General features: G+C 41.9%; 2 protein-coding genes across 7 annotated transcripts in view; one reads left to right on the top strand and one right to left on the bottom strand.

Annotated features, from left to right (window-relative positions):
• UBR3 (ubiquitin protein ligase E3 component n-recognin 3) overlaps positions 1-21,828 on the top strand; it is a 264,525-nt gene that overhangs the window by 2,551 nt on the left and 240,146 nt on the right. The window lies entirely within an intron of this gene.
• Positions 18,396-18,901, bottom strand: LOC126932542 (peptidyl-prolyl cis-trans isomerase A-like). Its single transcript, XM_050751470.1, has one exon. The coding sequence runs from the start codon at positions 18,899-18,901 to the stop codon at positions 18,407-18,409; it is 495 nt and encodes a 164-aa protein (XP_050607427.1). The 3' UTR covers positions 18,396-18,406.

Below are 21,828 nucleotides of genomic sequence, written 5' to 3'. Positions count from 1 at the left end.
AGTGTCGTCATTCAATTTTTTTTTTTTAAACTGCTGCATAGTGTTACATGTTTTGAATTTGCCATTCATTTTTTTAATTTCTTTTTAAAATTTTTTTGGGGGGTGTGTGTGTGTGAATTTGCCATTCTTTTTTTTTTTTTTTTTTTTTTGACGCGGAGTCTTGCTCTGTGCCCCAGGCTGGAGTGCAGTGGCGCGATCTCGGCTCACTGCAAGCTCCGCTCCCCCGGGTTCACGCCATTCTCCTGCCTCAGCCTCCCGAGTAGCTGGGACTGCAGGCGCCCGCCACCTCGCCCGGCTAATTTTCTTGTATTTTTAGTAGAGACGGGGTTTCACCGTGTTAGCCAGGATGGTCTCGATCTCCTGACCTCATGATCCGCCCGTCTCGGCCTCCCAAAGTGCTGGGATTACAGGCTTGAGCCACCGCGCCCGGCCTGCCATTCTTGATTTAATGTCTCTTCATGGGCATTTGACTTTCCAGTATAAAATTAACAACGTGGTATTAACTGTCTTTTCCCACCTAGTCAAGAGGGTCAGTGGGATAAATTCTCAAACGTGTGTTTTCCAAATTGCCCCCCTGAGGCTTAGTATTAATTACTGTATGAGACTGCCTGTTTTCCAACAGCCTCATCAACAGAGTAGTAGTAAAATTTTGGACTTTTATCTATCTGTTTGGTTAAAAGTGGCCAAATTCTAGCTGTTTTACGTGATTTAACTTATTCTTTGACTCTGAGATTCTTACTTTTATTATTTTCATTGTACAGAAGAGGGAAGTAGGGCAGAGTTAAAAAAAAACTTGGTCAAGATTGCATTGGTGGTAAGCTAGGCATGCTGGCTCCAGGGCTCCAGAGCTGGTCTAGTCAACCATTTCTCTTTACTGCCTCTACTAAATAGCATTCTTACTGGTTTTTCTTTTCAATTCTATGTTTTATCTTTTTTTTTTCTTTTTTTTTTCTTTTTTTTTTTTTTTTTTACTTAATATGTTATTCTTATTTGGGCCTTCATTTCTTTCTTTTTAAACTTTTTTGTTTGTTTTTGTTTTAAAGAAGCACATCAAAACAGGAGTTGGAGCAATCCTTTACTGATAGTTAGACATTTTTATTTCTTGGACTGGGTTAGCATTTAGGAAAGCCTCCAGAGAACCTGAAGGTAGGAAATGACATTGATTCTTTCCTGACTTTTGGAATACAGTGGTAATTATCAGATTATTGAGGATGAGATGCAAGTTTGATTGCTTGTGATGCTTCAGTGTACTACCAGAAATATGCCAGTGAGTTTCTTTGAAGGTATTCATACAGTTTTAGGGTATCCAGGCTATAGATAGTCAACATCCTAACCTCATGGTATTTGCTTTTACTGGTGTCTCATAGGTAAGTATTATTTTCCCAGTCTGGCAACCCTCTATGAGTTGATACATAATATTTAAAGATTTATTATCTCTGTCTGAAACCAGAACCATTGCCTATATGTGTCAGCAGTTGCCATGTCCAGTTTCATAAAGGGCAAGATTGAACAATAAACAGTATGGTGGCCATGTGATTATTCTGAATTTTTTATAACTGCTTGGATTGGATAGAGTAATTTTTCTGGGCTATACAACTAATTTACTGCCTCAAGAGACATAGGTGATGTTGACCAGCTTTGCAACCTAAAAGACTGCCTGTGGAACCTTTTTAGAACTGGAAATCATCAACAGCCTATAACAGTGTTCTCATGGGCAAAGCTGGACTACCCTGGCATGAACAGAATGTTTGAACTTTTCTAAGTTTTTGATATTTTAAAAACCCGTTTAGGTTGCCGAAGATTGAATGTGTGTTGATTTTGGGGTTTTTATTCTAACTGCCATAAAAGTTTGTAAATTTCATGGTCAGTCACTTTTAGAGGAAGGATTCCTTTTCTTCTGCTGTATTTGTGCTCTTAGTAAATGAGAATACATCTTGCTGTGCCATAATCCTTTTCACAAGTGTCTGACTGTTGCCTGTAGGATGTTCAGTGATTGGAGTTGGAGAAGGATCTTGAATCCATCACAGCTGTATTTATATTTAATTTTAAAATTAGCAATTATAGAACTATGGGGAGGATTTAGTTATTTTTGACTGAGTAGTATTGGTATAATCAATGTGGCAGTATTAGAAGATATACAAACCAAAGGAAGAAAACAATTGAGGATTCATTTGTGGGATGAGATCACAAAGGCTATGGAAACTGTGTACTAATAACTGTATGTGGCCGGGCGCGGTGGCTCACACCTGCAGTCCCACACTTTGGGAGGCCAAGGTGGGCGGATCACAAGGTCAGGAGATCAAGACCATCCTGGCTAACATGGTGAAACCCTGTCTCTACTAAAAATAAAAAAAATTAGCCGGGCGTGGTGGTGGGTGCTTGTAGTCCCAGCTATTCGGGAGGCTGAGGCAGGAGAATGGCATGAACCTTGGAGGTGGAGCTTGGAGGGAGCTGAGATCTTGCCACTGCACTCCAGCCTGGGCGACAGAGCGAGACTCCGTCTCAGGAAAAAAAAAAAACAAAAAAACCAAAACAGCTGTATATGTAACTACAGTTTTGCCACTAGTGAGTAAATGCAATGCGGTCATTGTCAGAAATGCTTCATGGGGGCTGGGTGCGGTGGCCCACACCTGTAATCCCAGCACTTTGGGAGGCCAAGGTGGGCAGATCACCTTAAGTTGGGAGTTCAAGACCAGCCTGACCAACATGGAGAAACCCCATCTCTACTAAAAATTCAAAATTATCCGGGCATGGTGGCACATGCCTGTAATCCCAGCTACTCCGGAGGCTGAGACAGGAGAATCGCTTGAGCCTGGGAGGCAGAGGTTACGGTGAGCCAAGATCATGCCATTGCACTCCAACCTGAGTAACAAGAGTGAAACTCCATCTGGAAAAAAAAAAAAGCTTTATGGGTGGATTAACTCAAAACAAAATGAAACAAAACAAAATAGCCTGTAATGGAAAGTCTAAAATGCACTCGTTCCTCAGTATATGGTATACATTGGAGACTGGTTCCAGAATACCCACCTCCCACCCACTCTCCAGGGTATACTGAAATCCTGCTTGTAAGAAAAGTCTGCCCTTCATGTATATGAGTGTCAGATCCCATGAATTCTGTATTTTCGATCCATGTTTGGTTTAAAAATCCTTGTATAAGTGGAACCCTTGCTGTTCAAACTAGTGTTGTTCAAGGGTCAACTGTAATGTCTGACTGGCTGGTTTTGGGCGTTGATGGGATACTAACCGGAAACTGGGATTTTAAACATTTAGTTCTCAAATTTTGGTGCAGAAAATGAGGAGTTTCATGTTCTGTCCTATATTACAGATATTTTTGTCTCCTTGCTTGTTCTTTCTCACATATTCTAAGCTCCTTAAAAGATAAGGACCTCATTTTGCTATTAGCTAGAGGCCAGCACAGTCTCTTGTACTTAGTAGGTGTCAGTAATTTTGAATTAAATTGGATAAAAAAGTGGCTGCTATACTCAAAAAGTTGCTGTCAGATTACATTGCTTTAGTTATTTGTGAGGTCGTATTGATTATTAAATCCATAGCAGCTTTTTTCAGAGTGCTTTCATTTTTTTTAATTTCGGAAGTAATACACATTGATTATAACATAAACATAAGTGGATAAAGTAAAAAGTAAAGGTGCCTTTCTCCATCCTACCCCTCAGTAAGAAATTTCCCTTTCTTTTGAGCTTACTTATGTATTTAAAAGACATTAGTTATACTTTATCGAGCATTTCTAGTTTTTTTTTTTAGAGACAGGTTCTTGCAGTGTCTCCCAGGCTTGAGTGCAGTGGTGTGACATCACAGCTCACTGCAGCCTCTACCTCCCAGGCTCAAGTGATTTTCCACCTCATCTTCCCAAGTAGCTGGGACTATAGGGACACACCACTACACCCAGCTACATTTTTTTTTTTGTTTTTTTTGTAGAGATGATATTTCACCACATTGGCCAGGCTGATCTTGAACTCTTGGCTTCAAGCAGTCCATCTGCCTCAGCCTCTCAAAGGGCTGGGATTATAGGCATGGGCCAGAGTGTGGTGCCTGGCCTGTGTTGTGGAAGGTCTTTAGGTTTTTTGATCTGTGGTAGCCAGAAATTGAACCATGTGAATGTCTGGTTGAATAGTGTTACTCTCTTTAGTATCTTGCTTTTTTCCCCTTAACATATTTATGGACACTATCTCGAAAGTTGAACTGCTTCATTTTTGAAGTTAAATAGTATTTCATTGTATTTCCATGTTTTTGTAATGTACTGTGATTTTTGCAGTCAGTTCCCTACTGATAGACATTTAAATTGTTTCCAGACTTGGGCTATTGTAAACATTGTTGCAGCAAGTATTCTTGTATACGCTTCTTCATATGTGTGTGAGCTTATGTATGAGGATAAATTCCTAGAAGTTATATCTTGGTTGAAGGAAATGTGCAAATTCAACTTTGATAGAACCCTCCAAAGAAATTAATTTACATTCCTGCCAACAATGTATAAAACAGTTTGTTTCCCCATATCCTGGCAGTATATATGGTGGTATCAATGTTTCTGATCTTTGCTGCTCTCATAAGGAAAAGTGGTATCTTGTTTTTTTTTTTTTTTTTTTTTTTGAGACAGAGTCTTGCTCTGTCACCCAGGCTGGAGTACGGTGGCGTGATCTCGGCTCTCTGCAAGCTCTGCCTCTTGGGTTCACGCCGTTCTCCTGCTTCAGCCTCCCGAGTAGCTGGGACTACAGGCGACCGCCACCGTGCCCGGCTAATTTTTTTGTATTTTTAGTAGAGACGGGGTTCACCGTGGTCTCAATCTCCTGACCTCGTGATCCGCCCGCCTTGGCCTCCCAAAGTGCTGGGATTACAGGCGTGAGACACCGCGCCCGGCCTCTTGTTTCATTTGTTATCTCCCCGTCCCACTGCTCTTTCTTCCCAGCCAGGACTATTTTGAAGCAAATATCAGATGCCTTATAATTTAATTTGAAAATATTTGAGTATGCATCTGAGTAAATAGATGTGAACTCTAAAACATAACTCAAGTGTCCATCAGCGGATGAATGGATACACAATATGTGGAGTGTCCATAAATGGAATATTTAGCCTTAAAAACTATAAAATTCTGACATGTTAGAATGTTACAATGTAGATAAACCTTGGAGACATTATGCCAAATGAAATAAGCCCATCACAAAAGAACAGATGCTTCTGTTTATGTGAAGTGCCAGGAATAGTCAAATTCATACAGACAGAAAGCAGAATAGTGATTATCAGAGGCCAAGGGAAGGGGAGATTGGGGAGTTATTTATTTATTTATTTATTTATTTGAGACTCACTCTGGCATTTATTATTTTTTTGAGTCTCACTCTGTTGCCCAGGCTGGAGTGCAGTGGCACGATATTGGCTCACTGCAAGCTCTACCTCCTGGGTTCACGCCATTCTCCTGCCTCAGCCTCCCTAATAACTGGGACTACAGGCGCCCGCCACCACGCCCAGCTAATTTTTTGTATTCTTAGTAGAGATGGGGTTTCACCACGTTAGCCAGGATGGTCTCGATCTCCTGACCTCGTGATCTGCCCGCCTTGGCCTCCCAAAGTGCTGGGATTACAGGCATGAGCCACCATGCCCGGCCTGGGGAATTATTTATTTATTTGTTTATTTAACAGATACAGAGTTTCAGTTTGGGTAGATGAAAACGTCCTTGAGATCGATGGTTGTGATGGTTGCAAAACAATGTGAATGTACTTAATGCCACTAAACTGTACATTTAAGATGGTTTTAAATGGTAAATTTTATGTTATTTGTATTTTACCACAATTAAAAAATAATGTCAGGCATAGTGGCTTACACCTATAGTCCCAGCTATTCCCAAGGCTGAGATGGGAGTATTGCTTGAGCCTGGGAGTAAGAGGCTGCAGTGCATTATGATCAGACCTGTGAATAGTCACTGCACTCCAGCCTCAGCAACATGAAGAGACCTCATCTCTTGAAAACAAAGCAAAAAACAAACAAAAAACTCCCCCAAAACCACAATACCAATACTACACCTAAAATATTCATAATCTTTTTGTTTGTTTGTTTGCTCGTTTTGAGATGGAGTCTCACTCTGTCACCAGGCTGGAGTGCAGTGGTGTGATCTCGGCTCACTGCAACCTCTGCCTCCTGGGTTCAAGCGATTCTCCTGCCTCAACCTCCTGAGTAGCTGGAACTACAGGCGCATGCCACCACGCCTGGCTAATTTTTTGTATTTTTAGTGGAGGTGGGGTTTCACCATATTGGTCAGACTGGTCTGGAATTGCTGACCTCAGGCAATTCACCTGCCACAGCCTCCCAAAGTAGTACTGGGATTGCAGTGTGACCCCCACACCTGGCCTAATTTTTTAATCATTACAAAACTCAGTTAAAACTATTTTCAATTATGAAACAATTTGAATTTACAGAAAATTACAAAAGTAATATAACAGATACCTTTGTACTTACCATTGAGATGAATAGATGTTAACCTTTTGCCATGTTTGCTATAGAGCTGCTTTTAGTCAAAACCCCAAAGAAAGGTCAACCCACCTCTCCCTTCCTTTCTCTTTCCCTCTCCAGAAGTTACCATTTTCCTGAAATTCCTGTGCCACATTATATATATATATATATATATATATTTTTTTTTTTTTTTTTGAGATGGAGATTCACTCTGTCCCCCAGGCTGAAGTGCAGTGGTGTGATCTCGGCTCACTGCAACCTCCTCCTCCTGAATTCAAGCAATTCTTCTACCTCAGCCTCCTGAGTAGCTGGGATTACAGAGGGCTGCCACCATGCCCAGCTAATTTTTGTATTTTTAGTAGAGACGGGGTTTTACCATATTGGCCAGCCTGGTCTCGAACTCCTGACCTCAGGTGATCTTCCCACCTCAGCCTTCCAGGGTGCCGGGATTACAGGCATGGGCCACCATGCCTGCCCCATCAGGAATTTGAGGTCTTGTTTTTCTGCTTATCGAAACTTGGTATTAATGAGAATACGTGGACACAGGGAGAGGAGCAACACACACTGGGGCCTGTTGGGTGGGGGACAGGGAGAGGGAGAGCATCAGAAAAAATAGCTAATGCATGCTGGGCTTCATACCTTGGTGACGGGTTGATAGGTGCACCAAACCACCACAGCAAACATTTACCTATGTGACCTGTACATCCTGCACATGTACTTCAGAACTTAAAAAAAAAAAACCAAAAAACACTTGGTGTTATATATATAAATTTATAATATTTTACCAATCTGTTGGAGACAAACATCTTTTTAAAATTTATATTTTCTTGAGTAGTGAAGTTGAACATCTTTTCATATGTTTTGGGGCCATTTGGGCATCTTCGCTGGTGAACTGCTGGTTTATATTGCCTGTTTTGTTTGTTTTTCTGTTTTACTGAGTTTTAAGAATGCTGTACGTACTCTAGATGCTGATCCTTTGGTTGTATAAATACCTGATTTCATCTTCTAGTTTGTGTCTTTTTACCTTGAAATACATAATTTTGTTGTAAACGATTTTAAATTAAAAATGTAGTTTTTCTTCTACAGTTTGTATTATTTTTATTTTGTTAAAGAAATCTTCACTCTGGTTTTAAAAAATGCTTATATGTTTTCTACTAAAAGATTTAAGGTTTTTCATTGTACACTTAGGTCTTTTGTCCATCTGGAATTTATTTTTACATGTAGTATGAGATTGAGGTCTGTATTAGTCTGTTTTCACACTGCTATAAAGAACTGCCTGGCTGGGCATGTTGGCTCACGCCTGTAATTCCAGCACTTTGGGAAGCCGAGGCAGGTGGATCACCTGAGGTTGGGAGTTCGAGACCAGCCTGATCAACATGGAGAAACCCCGTCTCTCCTAAAAATACAAAATTAGCCAGGCGTGGTAGCACATGGCTGTAATCCCAGCTACTTGGGAGGCTGAGGCAAGAGAATCGCTTGAACCCAGGAGGCAGAAGTTGCGGTAAGCTGAGATCATGCTATTGCACTGCAGTCTGGGCAACAAGAGGAAAACTCTGTCTCAAAAAAAAAAAAAAAAAGAAAAAGAAAAAATAATTGCTAGAGACTGGGTGATTTATAAAGAAAAGAGGTTTAATTGACTCATAGTTCAGCATGGCTGGGGAGGCCTCAGGAAACTTATAATCATGGTAGGAGGCACCTCATCACAGCAGCAGGAGGGAGAAGAAGCAAGCAGGGGAAATGCCAGATGCTTATAAAACCATCATATCTCGTGAGAACTCACTCGCTATCATGAGAACAACATAGGGCAAACTATCCCCATGATCCAGTTACCTCCACCTCATCCTACCCTTGACACATGGGGATTATGGGGATTACAATTCAGGATGAGATTTTGGGTGGGGACACAGCCAAACCATATCATTAGATCTAATTTTATCTTTTTCAATATGAGGATTCACTTATTGAATATTTTTTTTCTCCATTGATCTATAGTGTCACCTCTATCACATACCAAACCTCCTATGTGTATCCTAAGCTCTCTATTGTATTGATATGTCTCTTGTAGCAATACCATACTACTTTTTTAGAACATTAAAATGTATTTTGATATGGCAGGATTTCTGTATTATTACTCTTCAAAAGGATTTTTGGCTGTTCTTGGTCCCTGTTTTCATTTGAATTTCAGGAGCTTGTCAAGTTGTTTGGAAAACTTCTGTTAAGATGTTGACTGGCATCACATTAAATATGAGGAAGTTGCAGAAAGATACATGTTCAAGTATATTCATTGTAACACTGAAACAGGGAAAAATGGAAACAATGAGATTAGTTAACTGTAGTTTAATCATTCAATGGAATACTTTATGGTAGAATACATAAATTGCCATCCATCTTAGTCTGTGCTGATATTATACCAGACTGAGTAATTTAGAACAGAAATTTATTTCTTCCAGTCTGGAGGCTGGGAAGTCCGAGATTAAGGCTTTGTATGTGTGTATGTGTGTCTGGTGAGGCTTTCTTATTGCATCCTCACATGGCAGAAGCTGGGAAGAGGGCAAATGGGGCCTAAGCTAGTTCCCTCCAGCACTTGCTTAAGTTAGAGCCCTAATGGACTTAATCACATCCCCAAAGACTTCTGCCTCTTAATACCACCACAATGGAGATTAAGTTTCAATGTGAATTTTGGAGGGGACACACATTCAGACTGTGGTGCTCTGCTTCTGCCCCTTGCCCACACAAATTTATGTCCTTGTCACCTACAAATACATTCATTCCATTCCAGTAGCCCCAGAAGTCTTAACTTGTTCTAGCACCAGCTCAAAAGTCTAAACTTGAGAGTCTTATCTAAATATCATTTCAATCAGATATGGTGAGACTCAAAGATATGCTTCATCCTGTGGCAGATTTCTCTCTAGCTGTGAACCTGTGAAGTCCAACAAGTTACCTGTTTTCAAAATACAGTGTCTACACTGTTGGTGGGAATGTAAATTATTAATAGTAATGCCACTATGGAGAACAGTATGGAGATTCCTCAGAAAACTAAAAATAGATCACCATAGTAGTAATTCCACTACTGGGTATATATCAACAAAAAAGGGAAATCAGTATATGAAAAAGAGACGTGAAGTTCCATGTTTATTGCAGCACTATTCAGAGTAGCCAAAATATGGAATCAACTTAAATGCCCACCAATGGAAGAATGGATAAAGAAAATGTGGTATATATGCACAATGGAATATTATTCAGCCATAAAAATGAAATCTTGTCATTTGTAGCAACATGGGTGGGACTGGAGGTTATTATGTTAAGTGAAATAAGCCAAGGGCAGAAAGACAAATACCACATGTTTTCACTCATGTGTGGGAGCTAAAAAAGTGGATCTCATGAAGATAGAGAGTAGATTGGTGGTTACCAGAGGGAAGGGTAGAAAGGAGGAGGGGGATAAAGATAAGTTAATTGGTGGGTACAAATACATGGTTTGATGGAAGAAATAAGACCTAATGTTATATAGATCAGTAGGGTAACAGTAGTTTACAATAATCCATTGTAAATTACAAAATAGCTAGAAGAGAAGAATTTGAATGGCTGTAGCATAAAAAGACAAATATTTAAGGTGGTGGTATTCCAAGTACATTGATTTGATCTTTACAAATTATATGAACGTATTACATTATTACATGTACTCAGAAACTATGTACATCTATTATGCATCAGATAAAACACACACATACACTAACACACACATATACTGCAATGGTGAGAGAGGCAAGCACAGATGTTTTCATTATGAAGGGAGGAATAGGCAAGAAGAGAGGAGTGACCGATCCCAAGTAAGTGCAAAACTCAGTAAGGCAAACAACATTAAATCCTAAGGCTTGAGAATAATTGTCTTGCTTTCTGGACACACTGTGTTGGGGGTTGGGTCCTCAAGGTGTAAGAATTAAAGAAAGAGGAAAGAAACATGAAAGGTGGCTTGCCGGTCAAGACTGATTTATTTTAGAGAAAACAAACCTGACGGGAGCCTTCTGGCCAAGTTAGGCCCACTGTCTTACAGACTGAGAGTTTTTAAGGATTCAGGGTGGGAGAGTTTATCAGAGGCTTGGACTGCTTCTGTGTCTCTTTGTTGTGATTATCTGGGAAGGAGAGTTGTGTGTCTTCCCATACATTTTTCTGCAACTACAGGCATACCCCCGAGTCTGCTTTTAGCTTCCCTATCTTAGTTCACCTGATGGGAAAGGAATGTGCTTATTAAGACCCACTGTTTTACTGGGGCCTATTGTATGAACGTGAAGTTTGGCAGTTACCCTAGAGACTTTCCCCCCACCTCCCTCTGGGCCTGAGCTGTCTTATCTGTATTTTACTGTCTGCTCTTTCTGGCTGCTTGTAGTTAGCAGAGAAGTTATTTCCTTGAAATGCATGAGACTAGAAAGGAAGCTGGAACTGAAAGTGGCAGTGTCTGACTGAGATGACAGTGCTCCTCCTCTGTCACAAGGCTCCTGGTGGCTCCACCCCTGTAGCCTCTGTTGGGTGCAGTCCACACTGTACCTCTTACCAGTTGGAATCAGGTACCTGTGGCTCTCCTAGGCTACAGTTGCAGGTTGGTGACTATGTGACTATGATTCTGGGGTTTTGGGGCCAACCCTGCCCCCACAGCTCTACTGGGTGTTGCCCTTGTGGAGACTCTCTCTGGTGGACCTGCCCCCCGCCGACCCTACCGCTGGCTCCACTAGGCATTGCCCTTGTGTGGACTCTGCTGCTGACCTGCCCTGTGACAGTTCGCCCTGTGACAGTTCTCTGCCTGGGCCTCAGGCTCTCTGGTACATCCTTTGAAATTTAGCAACATGTGGACACTTGGGAAGGCTGCTTACTGCTTGTTCCTTTGGGAGTGGCAGCCTTAGCAGCATCTGGGCCCACTTGAACTACAGGTGGGGTGCAAGGGGCACTGCATTGGAACGCAGGGAGCGGAGACTTGAGTTGGTGCTGTGCAGCAAGCCCTGAGGCTCCATAGGTACCCTGGACCTCTCCCTTGAAACAGTTCTGCCCTCAAGGCCCCGGCATTCTGGGCCTGTGATGGGTATGGCTGTCTCAAAGATCTCAACAGCTTTTAGGGTCATTCTTCCATTGTCTTGATGAAATAGTCACACCTTGGCCACGCCCTTGATTTTTTTCTCCTAAACGTACTTTTTTATTCTTTACCTGGCCTGGTTGAGAATTTTCCAAATCTTTACATTCTGTGTCTTTCTCGATTATAAATTTCATCTTCACATCATTGTCTCTCTTTGGATTTTACTATAAGCAGCCAAGAGGAGCCATGCAATATCCTAAACACTTTGCTTAGAGATTTTTTTCTGCTAAATATCCTAGTTTATAGCTCTTAAATTTTGCCTTTCACAAAGTAGTAGGACATGGATATAATTCAGCCAATTTGTTTTTTGCCATTTTGTAAAAAGAATGGTCTTTCCTCCAGTTTTTGATATGATATTCCTCATTTCTGCTTAAGAGATCATCAGAATGGCCTTTATTCATATTTCTACCAAAATTTCATTCTTCCTTTGGGCCCTCACTGGAACTATCTTTAATGCTTCTTTTATGGCAATCTAAGCTTTTCCTAGCATTCACTTCAAAACTACTCCAGCCTCTATCTATTACCCAGTTCCACATTTTCAGGTATTTGTTATAGCAACAACATCACTTCTCCATATCAATTTCTGGCTTAGTTCATCTGTGCTATTATAACAAAATACTTGAGACTGAGTAATAAAGAACATAAATTATTTCTTACAGTTTGAAGGCTGGAAAGTCCAAGATCAAAGCACTCATATTTGGGATCTGGTGAGGGCCTTCTGCTGCATCCTCACATGGTGGAAGGGATGAAAAGGGCAAAAGGGGCAGATCTTGTGTCCTCATATGGTAGAAGAGTGGATAAGCAAAAGGGACCTGAGCTAGTTCTCTCCAGCCCTTTTATAAGGCACTAATCCATCTGAGAGGGCAGAGCCCTAATGACTTAATCACTTCCCCAAAGGCCCTGCCTCTTAATACCCCCACAGTGGGGATTCAGTTATGAACATAGTTTTGGAGAGGTCACATATTCAAACCGTAACACCATCTATGTAGTATTACACATGGAATTATTATTGAATATTGAAGCAGTCTTGCATTTCTGGGATAAAATCCACATTGTCATGATATATTATCCTTTTTATAGATTGCTGGATTTAAGTTGCTTGTATTTTGACATGAGGATTTTTGTATCTATAGTCAAGAAGGATATTGTACTGTACTTTTCTTCTTTTGCAATATGTCTGATTTTGGTATCGGGGTAAAGCTGGCTTCATAAATGAGTCGGGAAGGACACCCTCCTCTTTATTTTGTAAGAGTTTGTATAGAATATGACATTATTCCTCCTTTAAATATCTTGATAGAGTTTGTGGGTAAAACAGTCTAGGTTTGGAATATTTGTTGTTGGAAGCTTTTTAACTTAATTGTAATATTTGTTGAATAAGGTTTTCACATATTCAATTTCTTTTCTTTTTTCTTTTTTTTTGAGACTGAGTTTTGTGCTTTTTGCCCAGGCTGGAGTGCAATGGCGCGACCTTGGCTCGCTGCAGCCTCAGCCTCCCGGGTTCAATTGATTCTCCTGCCTCAGCTTCCTGAGTAGCGGGGATTACAGGCGCCTGCCACCATGCCTGGCTAATTTTTGTATTTTTAGTAGAGACAGGGTTTCACCACATTGGCCAGGCTGGTCTTGAACTCAGGCGATCCACCCACCTCAGCCTCCCAAAGTTCTGGGATTACAGGTGTGAGCCACCGTACCCGGCCCTATATTCAATTTCTTTAGTGACCTGTGTCATTTATTCAGTACTTTTTTTTCTTTGTGTGAGCTTTGACAGTTTGAATCTTTCATGAAGTTTGTCCATTTCATCTAAGTTGTTGAATTTATGGGTACAAATAAGGAGAAATTTGTACTATTTGTCCTTATTTTCTCAATGTCTGTGAAGTATGTAGTGATATCCTTTCCTCTTTATTTTATTTTATTTAATTAATTAATTAATTTATTTTTTGAGACAGAGTCTTACTCTGTCGGCCAGTATGGAGTGCAGCGGTGCAGTCGTGGCTTACTGCAGCCTCCTGGGTTCAAGCAATTCTTCCTCCTCAGCCTCCCCAGTAGCTGGGACTACAGGTGTGCACCACTGTGTCTAACTAATTTTTTTGTATTTTTTGGTAGAGATGGCATTTCACCATGTTGTCCAGGCTGGTCTCTAACTCCTGATGACCTCAGGTGATCTGCCACCTCGGCCTCCCAAAGTGCTGGTATTACAGGCGTGAGCCATTGCGCCTGGCTGGCTTTTTCATTTCTTTATCACTTTTTTTTACTTTTTCAAGGAACCAGCTTTTGGTTTTACTGATTTTTTTGTTGTTGTTGTTCTCAATTTCATTGATATCTGCTCTTCATTATTATCTTCCTTTGTTTTGTTTGAATTTAATTTTCTAGTCTTTTTATGGTTTCTTAAGGTGGCAGCTTAGATTTGTAGTCTTCTTTTTTTTTTTTTTTTTTTTTTTTTTTTTTTTTGAGACGGAGTCTCGCTCTGCCGCCCAGGCTGGAGTGCAGTGGCCGGATCTCAGCTCACTGCAATCTCCGCCTCCCGGGTTCACGCCATTCTCCTGCCTCAGCCTCCCGAGTAGTTGGGACCACAGGCGCCCGCCACCGTGCCCGGCTAGTTTTTTGTATTTTTTAGTAGAGACGGGGTTTCACCATGTTAGCCAGGATGGTCTCGATCTCCTGACCTCGTGATCCGCCCGTCTCGGCCTCCCAAAGTGCTGGGATTACAGGCTTGAGCCACCGCGCCCGGCCTGTAGTCTTCTTTTCTAATAGGATATAATGCAATACATTTCCCTCTAAGCATAGTGTACAGGCATCCCACATTTTTGATATGTTTTCATTTTTATGTAGTTCAAAATATCTTCTATTTTCTGTGATCTTCTCTTTAGCCAATGGGTCATTTAGAAGTTTTGAGCTTTTTAAGGCTGGAAGTGGTGGCTTCTGCCTATAATCCCAGCGCTCTGGGAGGGTGAGGGTGGTGAATCACTTGAGCTCAGGAGTTCGAGACCAGCCTGGCCTACATGGTAAGACCCCATCTTTATAAAAAGTAGAAAAATGAGCCAGGCATGGTGGCATGTGCCTGTAGTCCCAGCTACTCAGAAAGCTGAGGCAGTAGGGTTTCTTGAGTCTGTCATATAGAGGCTGCAGTGAGCCAGGATGGCGCCACTGCATTCCAGTCTGGGTGACGTAGTGAGACCCCATTTCAAAAAAAAAAAAGAAAGAAATTTTGAGTTTGTTTTTTTTTTTTTTTTAAGATTATGACTATATTAGTAATTTTCTTCTCCTTCTCCTTCTTTTTTTTTTTTTTTGAGACAGGGGTCTTGCTCTGTCACCTAGGCTGGAATGCAGTTGTGTACCATCTCAGCTCACTGCAGCCTCCAGCCTCCATCTCCTGGGTTCAAGTGATTCTTGTGCCTCAGCCTGCCAAGTGGCTGGGACAACAGGCACACCACCACGCCCAGATAATTTTTGTATTTTTAGTAGAGACAGTATTTTGCCTTGTTGCACAGGCTAGGCTTGAACTGCTGGACTCAAATGATCCACCTGCCTCAGCCTCCAAGAATGCTGGGAGTACGAGTGTGAGCCATGGTGCTCAGCCAGTAATTTCTAATTTAATTCCATTATGGTGAGATAGCACACTTACACGATGTCAGTTTATTTAAAATAGTTAAGGTTTCTTTCATAGCTCAGAATGTGGTCTGTCTTGGAATGTTCCATGTGCACTAGAAAAAAGCGGTTATTATTCTCTTGTGGGGTGTAGTGTTTTATAAATGTCAATTTGGCAAGTTGGTTGATATTGTTGTTCAGGTCTTCTATGTTCTTACTGATTTTCTGTCTGCTTGTTCTCTTCATTACTGAGAATGGTGTTGAAGTCTTCAAATATAATTGTGGATTTGTCTCTTTTTCCTTGCAGTTGTCAGTTTTTGCTGCTTGCATTTTGGAGTTCTGTTGTTAGGTATGCACTTAGGATTGTTATGTCTTTGTGGTGAGTTAACTTTTTAATCATTATATCATGTCCTCTTTATCCCTGGCAATATTCCTTATTCTTTAGTCTATTTTGTCTGATATTAATGTCATCACCCATATTTCTTTTGATTATTGTCAACATAGCGTGTATTTTTAAAACTCTTTTTTTAGGGACCGGGTGCTGTGGTTCACACTTGTAATCCCAGCACTTTGGGAGGCCAAGGTGGGCGGATCGCGAGGTCAGGAGATCAAGACCAGCCTGATCAACATGGTGAAATACTGTCTCTACTAAAAAGACAAAAATTAGTCAGACGTGGTGGCATGTGCCTGTAATCCCAGCTGCTTGGGAGGCTGAGGCAGGAGAATCGCTTGAACCCGGCAGGCGGAGGTTGCAGTGAGCCGAGATTGCACCACTGCACTCTAGCCTGGGTGACAGAGCAAGACTCTGTCTCAAAAAAAACCCAAAAAATCTTGAAGTGTTTTTTTTTGGAGACGGCATCTCACCATGTCACTTAGGCTAGAGTGCAGTGGCACAATCTTGGCTCACTGCAGTCTTGACCTCCTGGGCTCAGGTGATTCTCCCACTTCAGCATCCTCAGTAACTGAGACTATAGGTGTGTGCCACCACACCCGACAAATTTTTTTTTTTTTTCTTTAATAGAGACAGGGTTTTGCCAAGTTGTCCAGGCTGGTTTCAAACTCCTGAACTCATGCAATCCACTGGCCCCTTGGCCTTTCAAAGTGCTGAGATTATAGACGTGAGCTACTATGCCTGGCCAAATTTTTTTTCTTTTAAACTGTTGGTGTCTTTTCTTGAAATCTCTTCGTGTGTGTGTGTGTGCGTGTGTGTACTGGCAGTTGATCTTGTTTGGCCTTGCTTTTTTAAAATCCAGTCTTCAAATCTCTGGCAATGGTACTTAGACCATTTACATTTAAAACAGTTATTGATATTATTAAAGTCCATCGTTTCCTGTTTATCCCATCTGTTCTTTGTTTGCTTTTTCTCTCTTTTATGCCTTTTTCAGACTTTAAAAATGTTTCCATTTATTCTTTGTTGGCTTATGAACTGTAATTCTTTTGTTATTTTACTGATCTCTTTATGGTTTATAGTATTATCACAGTCTACTTATACTACTTTATGTATAGTACAGAAACCTTATAATAGTTTGCTTCTTTTTAAATTTCCCTCTAAGCCATTATCCTATTGTTGTCAAACATTTTACTTTTATATATTTAATAAACCCCTGAATATAATGTTATTTTTATTTACACAGTCAACAATTTTAAAGAGATTTAAATAATAACTAAAAAATCTTACCCATCTATTTACGATTTCCAGTGCTCTTTGTTTCTTTATGTAAGTTTCTATTTTTTCTAGTATTTCTTTCTGCTTGAAGGCCTTTACTTTTCTGCAGTATGGGTTTGCTAGTGATGTATTCTTCCTTTTTTTATACGTCTGAAAATGTCATTATTTTGCCCCTTTTTTGCCTGTGTTTTTGAAAGATAATTTCTTTGGATATAGGATTCTAAGTGGACATTTTTCTTTTAGTACTTAAATTTTTTTAAAAATTTTATTTACAATTTTTTTTTTTTTTGGAGACAGAGTCTTGCTCTGTCGCCCAGGCTGGAGTGCAGTGGCCGGATCTCAGCTCACTGCAAGCTCCGCCTCCCGGGTTCACGCCATTCTCCTGCCTCAGCCTCCCAAGTAGCTGGGACTACAGGCACCCACCACCTCGCCCGACTAGTTTTTTGTATTTTTTTTAGTAGAGACGGGGTTTCACCATGTTAGCCAGAATGGTCTCGATCTCCTGACCTCGTGATCCGCCCGTCTCGGCCTCCCAAAGTGCAGGGATTACAGGCGTGAGCCACCGCGCCCGGCTACTATTTATTTTTTAAGAGACAGGGTCTCGCTCTGTCTCCAAGGCTAGGGTCCAGTGGCACAGTCATAGCTCACTGTAACCTCACAGGCCTGGCTCAAAGGTTCCACCTGCCTCTGCCTCTCAGGTTTTTTTTTTCTTTTTTTTTTTGAGACAGAGTTTTGCTCTTGTTGCCTAGGCTGGAGTGCAATGGCGCGATCTCGGCTCACCGCAACCTCCGCCTCCCAGGTTCAAGCAATTCTCCTGCCTCAACCTCCCGAGTAGCTGGGATTGCAGGCATGCATCACCATGCCTGGCTAATTTTGTATTTTCAGTAGAGACAGGGTTTCTCCATGTTGAGGCTGGTCTCGAATTCCTGACCTCAGGGGATCCGCCCGCCTTGGCCTCCCAAAGTGCTGGGATTACAGGCGTGAGCCACCGCGCTTGGCCTTCAGGTTTTTAATAATTAAGGTTACAGGTGTGTTCCACCATGCCTGGTTAATTTTTAAAAATTTTTGTTTTTTATAGAGATGGGGGGTCTCATTATATTGCCCAGGCTTCTCTTTGAGTAAAGATGCTCCAGTGTCTTCTTGCTTGCATTGTTTCCAAGGAGAAATCTAGTCTCATCTTTATCTTTGCTCCTCTGTACTTACGGTGCCTTTTTCTGTGACTGTTTTTCAGAGTTTTTCTTTATCCATGTTCTGAGCAATTTGGTTATGATATGCCTCAATGTAATTTTTAAAATATTTTTTGGGTTTGTTGAACTTCTTAGACTTGTGAGTTTATAATTTTCACCAAATTTGAGCATGATTTCTTTTTCTTTTTTTGTTATTTAGTTTTTTTTTTCCATAATCATAAGCATAACTCTGCAGTTCAGCTAGGCATGGAAGGGAACAAGGAAAACACGGAACCCAAAGGGAACTGCAGTGAGAGCACAAAGATTCTAGGATACTGCAAGCAGATGGGGTGGAGGGTGCTCTCCTGAGCTGCAGAAGGAATGGTCCAGTGGTTAAGATAAAACAGGTCAAACTTTTTAGAGTTGTCCACAGTCAGCAATGGTGATCTTCTTGCTGGTCTTGCCATTCCTGGACCCAAAGTGCTCCATGGCCTCCACAATATTCATGCCTTCTTTCGTCTTGCCAAAGACCACATACTTGCCATCCAACCATTCAGTCTTGGCAGTACAGATGAAGAACTGGGAACCATTTGTGTTGGGTCTAGCATTTGCCATGGACAAGATGCCAGGACCTGTATGCTTCAGGATGAAGTTCTCATCATCAAATTTCTCCCCGTAGATTGACTTGTTGCCAGTGCCATTATGGCCTGTGTAGTCACCACCCTGACACATAAACCCTGGAATAATTCTGTGAAAGCTGGAACCTTTGTAACCAAGTCCTTTCTCTCCAGTGCTCAGAGCACAAAAGTTTTCTGCTGTCTTTGGAACCTCATCTGCAAACAGCTCAAAGAAGATGGGGCTCAAGGGCAAGCCATTGACAGTAATGTTGAAGAACAAGGTGGGGTTGACCATGGCTGGTAGTACTGGGTGCCCAGCGGCACTTGGTGGCGTCTGCAAAGTGCGTGATTTCTTTTTTTTTTTTTTTTTTTTTTTTGAGACGGAGTCTCGCTCTGTCACCCAGGCTGGAGTGCAGTGGCCGGATCTCAGCTCACTGCAAGCTCCGCCTCCCGGGTTCACGCCATTCTCCTGCCTCAGCCTCCCGAGTAGCTGGGACTACAGGCGCCTGCCACCTCGCCCGGCTAAGTTTTTTTTTTTTTTTTTTGTATTTTTAGTAGAGACGGGGTTTCACTGTGTTAGCCAGGATGGTCTCGATCTCCTGACCTCGTGATCCGCCCGTCTTGGCCACCCAAAGTGCTGGGATTACAGGCTTGAGCCACCGCGCCCGGCGATTTCTTTATATATTTTTTACCCTACCCCGCTTTTGTGGACTCAAATTACATGTACAGTAGCCTGCTTAAAATATAGCTCACTGATGCTTTTTTCATTTTTTGGAGTCTTTTTTTCTGTTTTATTTTTGTTTATATTGCCAGATCTTTGGGCCCTCTAATCTTTTTTCTGCTATATCTATTCTGCTGTTTTTCCTATCCAGTGTATTTTTTTATTTCAGACATTGCAATTTTAATCCCTAGAATTTCAATTTGGGTCTATTTTTATATCTTCCATATATCTACTTAACTTTTTTTTTTTTCTGAGATGGAGCGTTGCTCCATTGCCCAGGCTGGAGTGCAGTGGCACCATCTTGGCTCACTGCAACCTCTGCCTCCCGGGTTCAAGTGATTATCCTGCATCAGCCTCTGTGTAGCTGGGATTACAGGCACCTGCCACCATGCCCAGCTAAGTTTTATTTTATTTTATTTTATTTTGATTTGATTTGATTTGATTTTTTTTGAGACGGAGTCTCGCTGTGTTGCCCAGGCTGGAGTGCAGTGGCGTGATCTTGGCTCGCTGCAAGCTCCGCCTCCCAGGTTCACGCCATTCTCCTGCCTCAGCCTCCCGAGTAGCTGGGACTACAGGCGCCCACCACCGTGCCCGGCTAAGTTTTTGAAGTTTTAGTAGAGACAGCGTTTCACTGTGTTAGCCAGGATGGTCTCGGTCTCCTTACCTCGTGATCTGCCCACCTCGGCCTCCCAAAATGCTGGGATTACAGGCGTGAGCCACCGTGCCCGGCCTATTTTGATTTTTAGTAGAGACGGGGTTTCACTTCATTGGCCAGGCTGGTCTTGAGCTCCTGACCTCAAGTGATCCGCCTGCCCTGGACTCCCAAAGTGCTGGGATTACAAGTGTGAGCCACTGTGTCCGGCCTCTACTAAACTTTTGAACTATGGAATGCTGTTATAAAAACTTTTTAATGTTCTTGTCTAGTAATTCTAACATGTTAGTTCTGGGTTACTTTCTCTTTTTGGAGACAGGGTCTCCCTCTGTTGCCCACGCTGGAGTGCAGTGGCACGATCTTGGCTCATTGCAACCTTTGCCTCCTGGGTTCAAGTGATTCTCCTGCCTCAGCCTCCTGAGTAGCTGAGATTACAGGCATGTGCCACCACAGCCCAGCTAATTTTTGTATTTTTAGTAGAGACGAGGTTTCACCATATTGGTCAGGCTGGTCCCGAACTCCTGACCACAGATGATCTGCCCTCCTCGGCTTCCTAAAATGCTGTGATTACAGGCGTGAACCATTGCACCCGGCCTGGGTTAGTTTCAATTTATTGATTATCCAATTCATTACAGATTGTGTTTTCCAGCTTCACTGTGTTCCAGATACTGGATGCCTCATATTGTGAGTTCTACCTTGTTGGGTGCTTGAAATTTTGTCTTTTTATGAATATTTTTATTCATTCATTCATTAATTCATTCATTTATTTATTTTTGATGGAGTCTCGCTCTGTCGCCAGGCTGGAGTGCAGTGTTGCCATCTCGGCTCACTGCAGCCTCCACCTCCCAGGTTCAAGCGATTCTCCTGCCTCAGCCTCCCAAGTAGCTGAGACTACAGGCGTGCACCACCACGCCCAGCTAATTTTTGTATTTTTGGTAGAGACGGGACTTCACCATGTTGGCCGGGATGATCTCGATCTCTTGACCTTGTGATCCACCCACCTCGACCTCCCAAAGTGCTGGTATTACAGGCATGAGCCACCGTGCCCGGCCCATGAATATTTTTTTTTTTTTTTTTTGAGACGGAGTCTCATTCTGTCACCCAGGGTGGAGTGCAGTGGCAGGATCTCAGGTCACTGCAAGCTCCGCCTCCCGGGTTTACACCATTCTCCTGCCTCAGCCTCCCGAGTAGCTGGGACTACAGGCGCCCACCACCTCGCCCAGCTAGTTTTTTGTATTTTTTAGTAGAGACGGGGTTTCATCATGTTAGCCAGGATGATCTCGATCTCCTGGCCTCGTGATCCGCCCATCTCGGCCTACCAAAGTGCTAGGATTACAGGCATGAGCCATCGTGCCCGGCCCATGAATATTTTTTAAACTTTGCTTTGGTGTACAATTTTTGTGGAAACAGTTTGATCCTTTTAGGTCTTGCTTTTATGATCTGTTGAGTCTGAAGAAGTGCTTAGTCTGGTGCTCATTATTCTCCACCACTGAGGAAAGATACTCCTGTGTCATCTATCTAATGCCTCCTGAATTACAAGTTTTCCATCAGTTTGGCTGATGTGAACAGACATCATTCTCAACTTTATATGTGAGCATGTACTGTTTTCCCATCCTGTCAAATGTTTTTATCCCTGGCCTTTGGTAGTTTCCACACATTTATGTGCTAATTAGTACTCTGGCAAATAGTCGAATACTCAGGAGCACTCTGTGTAGATTTCTGGGATTATTTCTGTGTGAAATTCTTTACTTTTTAGTACTCTGTCCTGTAAACTATAAGCAGCATTGATTTTCCTAGATGCTTATTTCTGTCTTCTCAACTTCACAGAGTTTGGGCCCATTTTGATTCT

Source organism: Macaca thibetana, chromosome 12, assembly GCF_024542745.1.
Source record: "Macaca thibetana thibetana isolate TM-01 chromosome 12, ASM2454274v1, whole genome shotgun sequence".
NCBI classification, from domain to species: domain Eukaryota; kingdom Metazoa; phylum Chordata; class Mammalia; order Primates; family Cercopithecidae; genus Macaca; species Macaca thibetana.
This window is presented reverse-complemented; position numbering and strand designations above follow the sequence as displayed.

Coding starts and splice junctions, on each gene's coding strand:
- LOC126932542 (XM_050751470.1), bottom strand. CDS start 18,901: ATGGTCAACCCCACCTTGTTCTTCAACATTACTGTCAATGGCTTGCCC.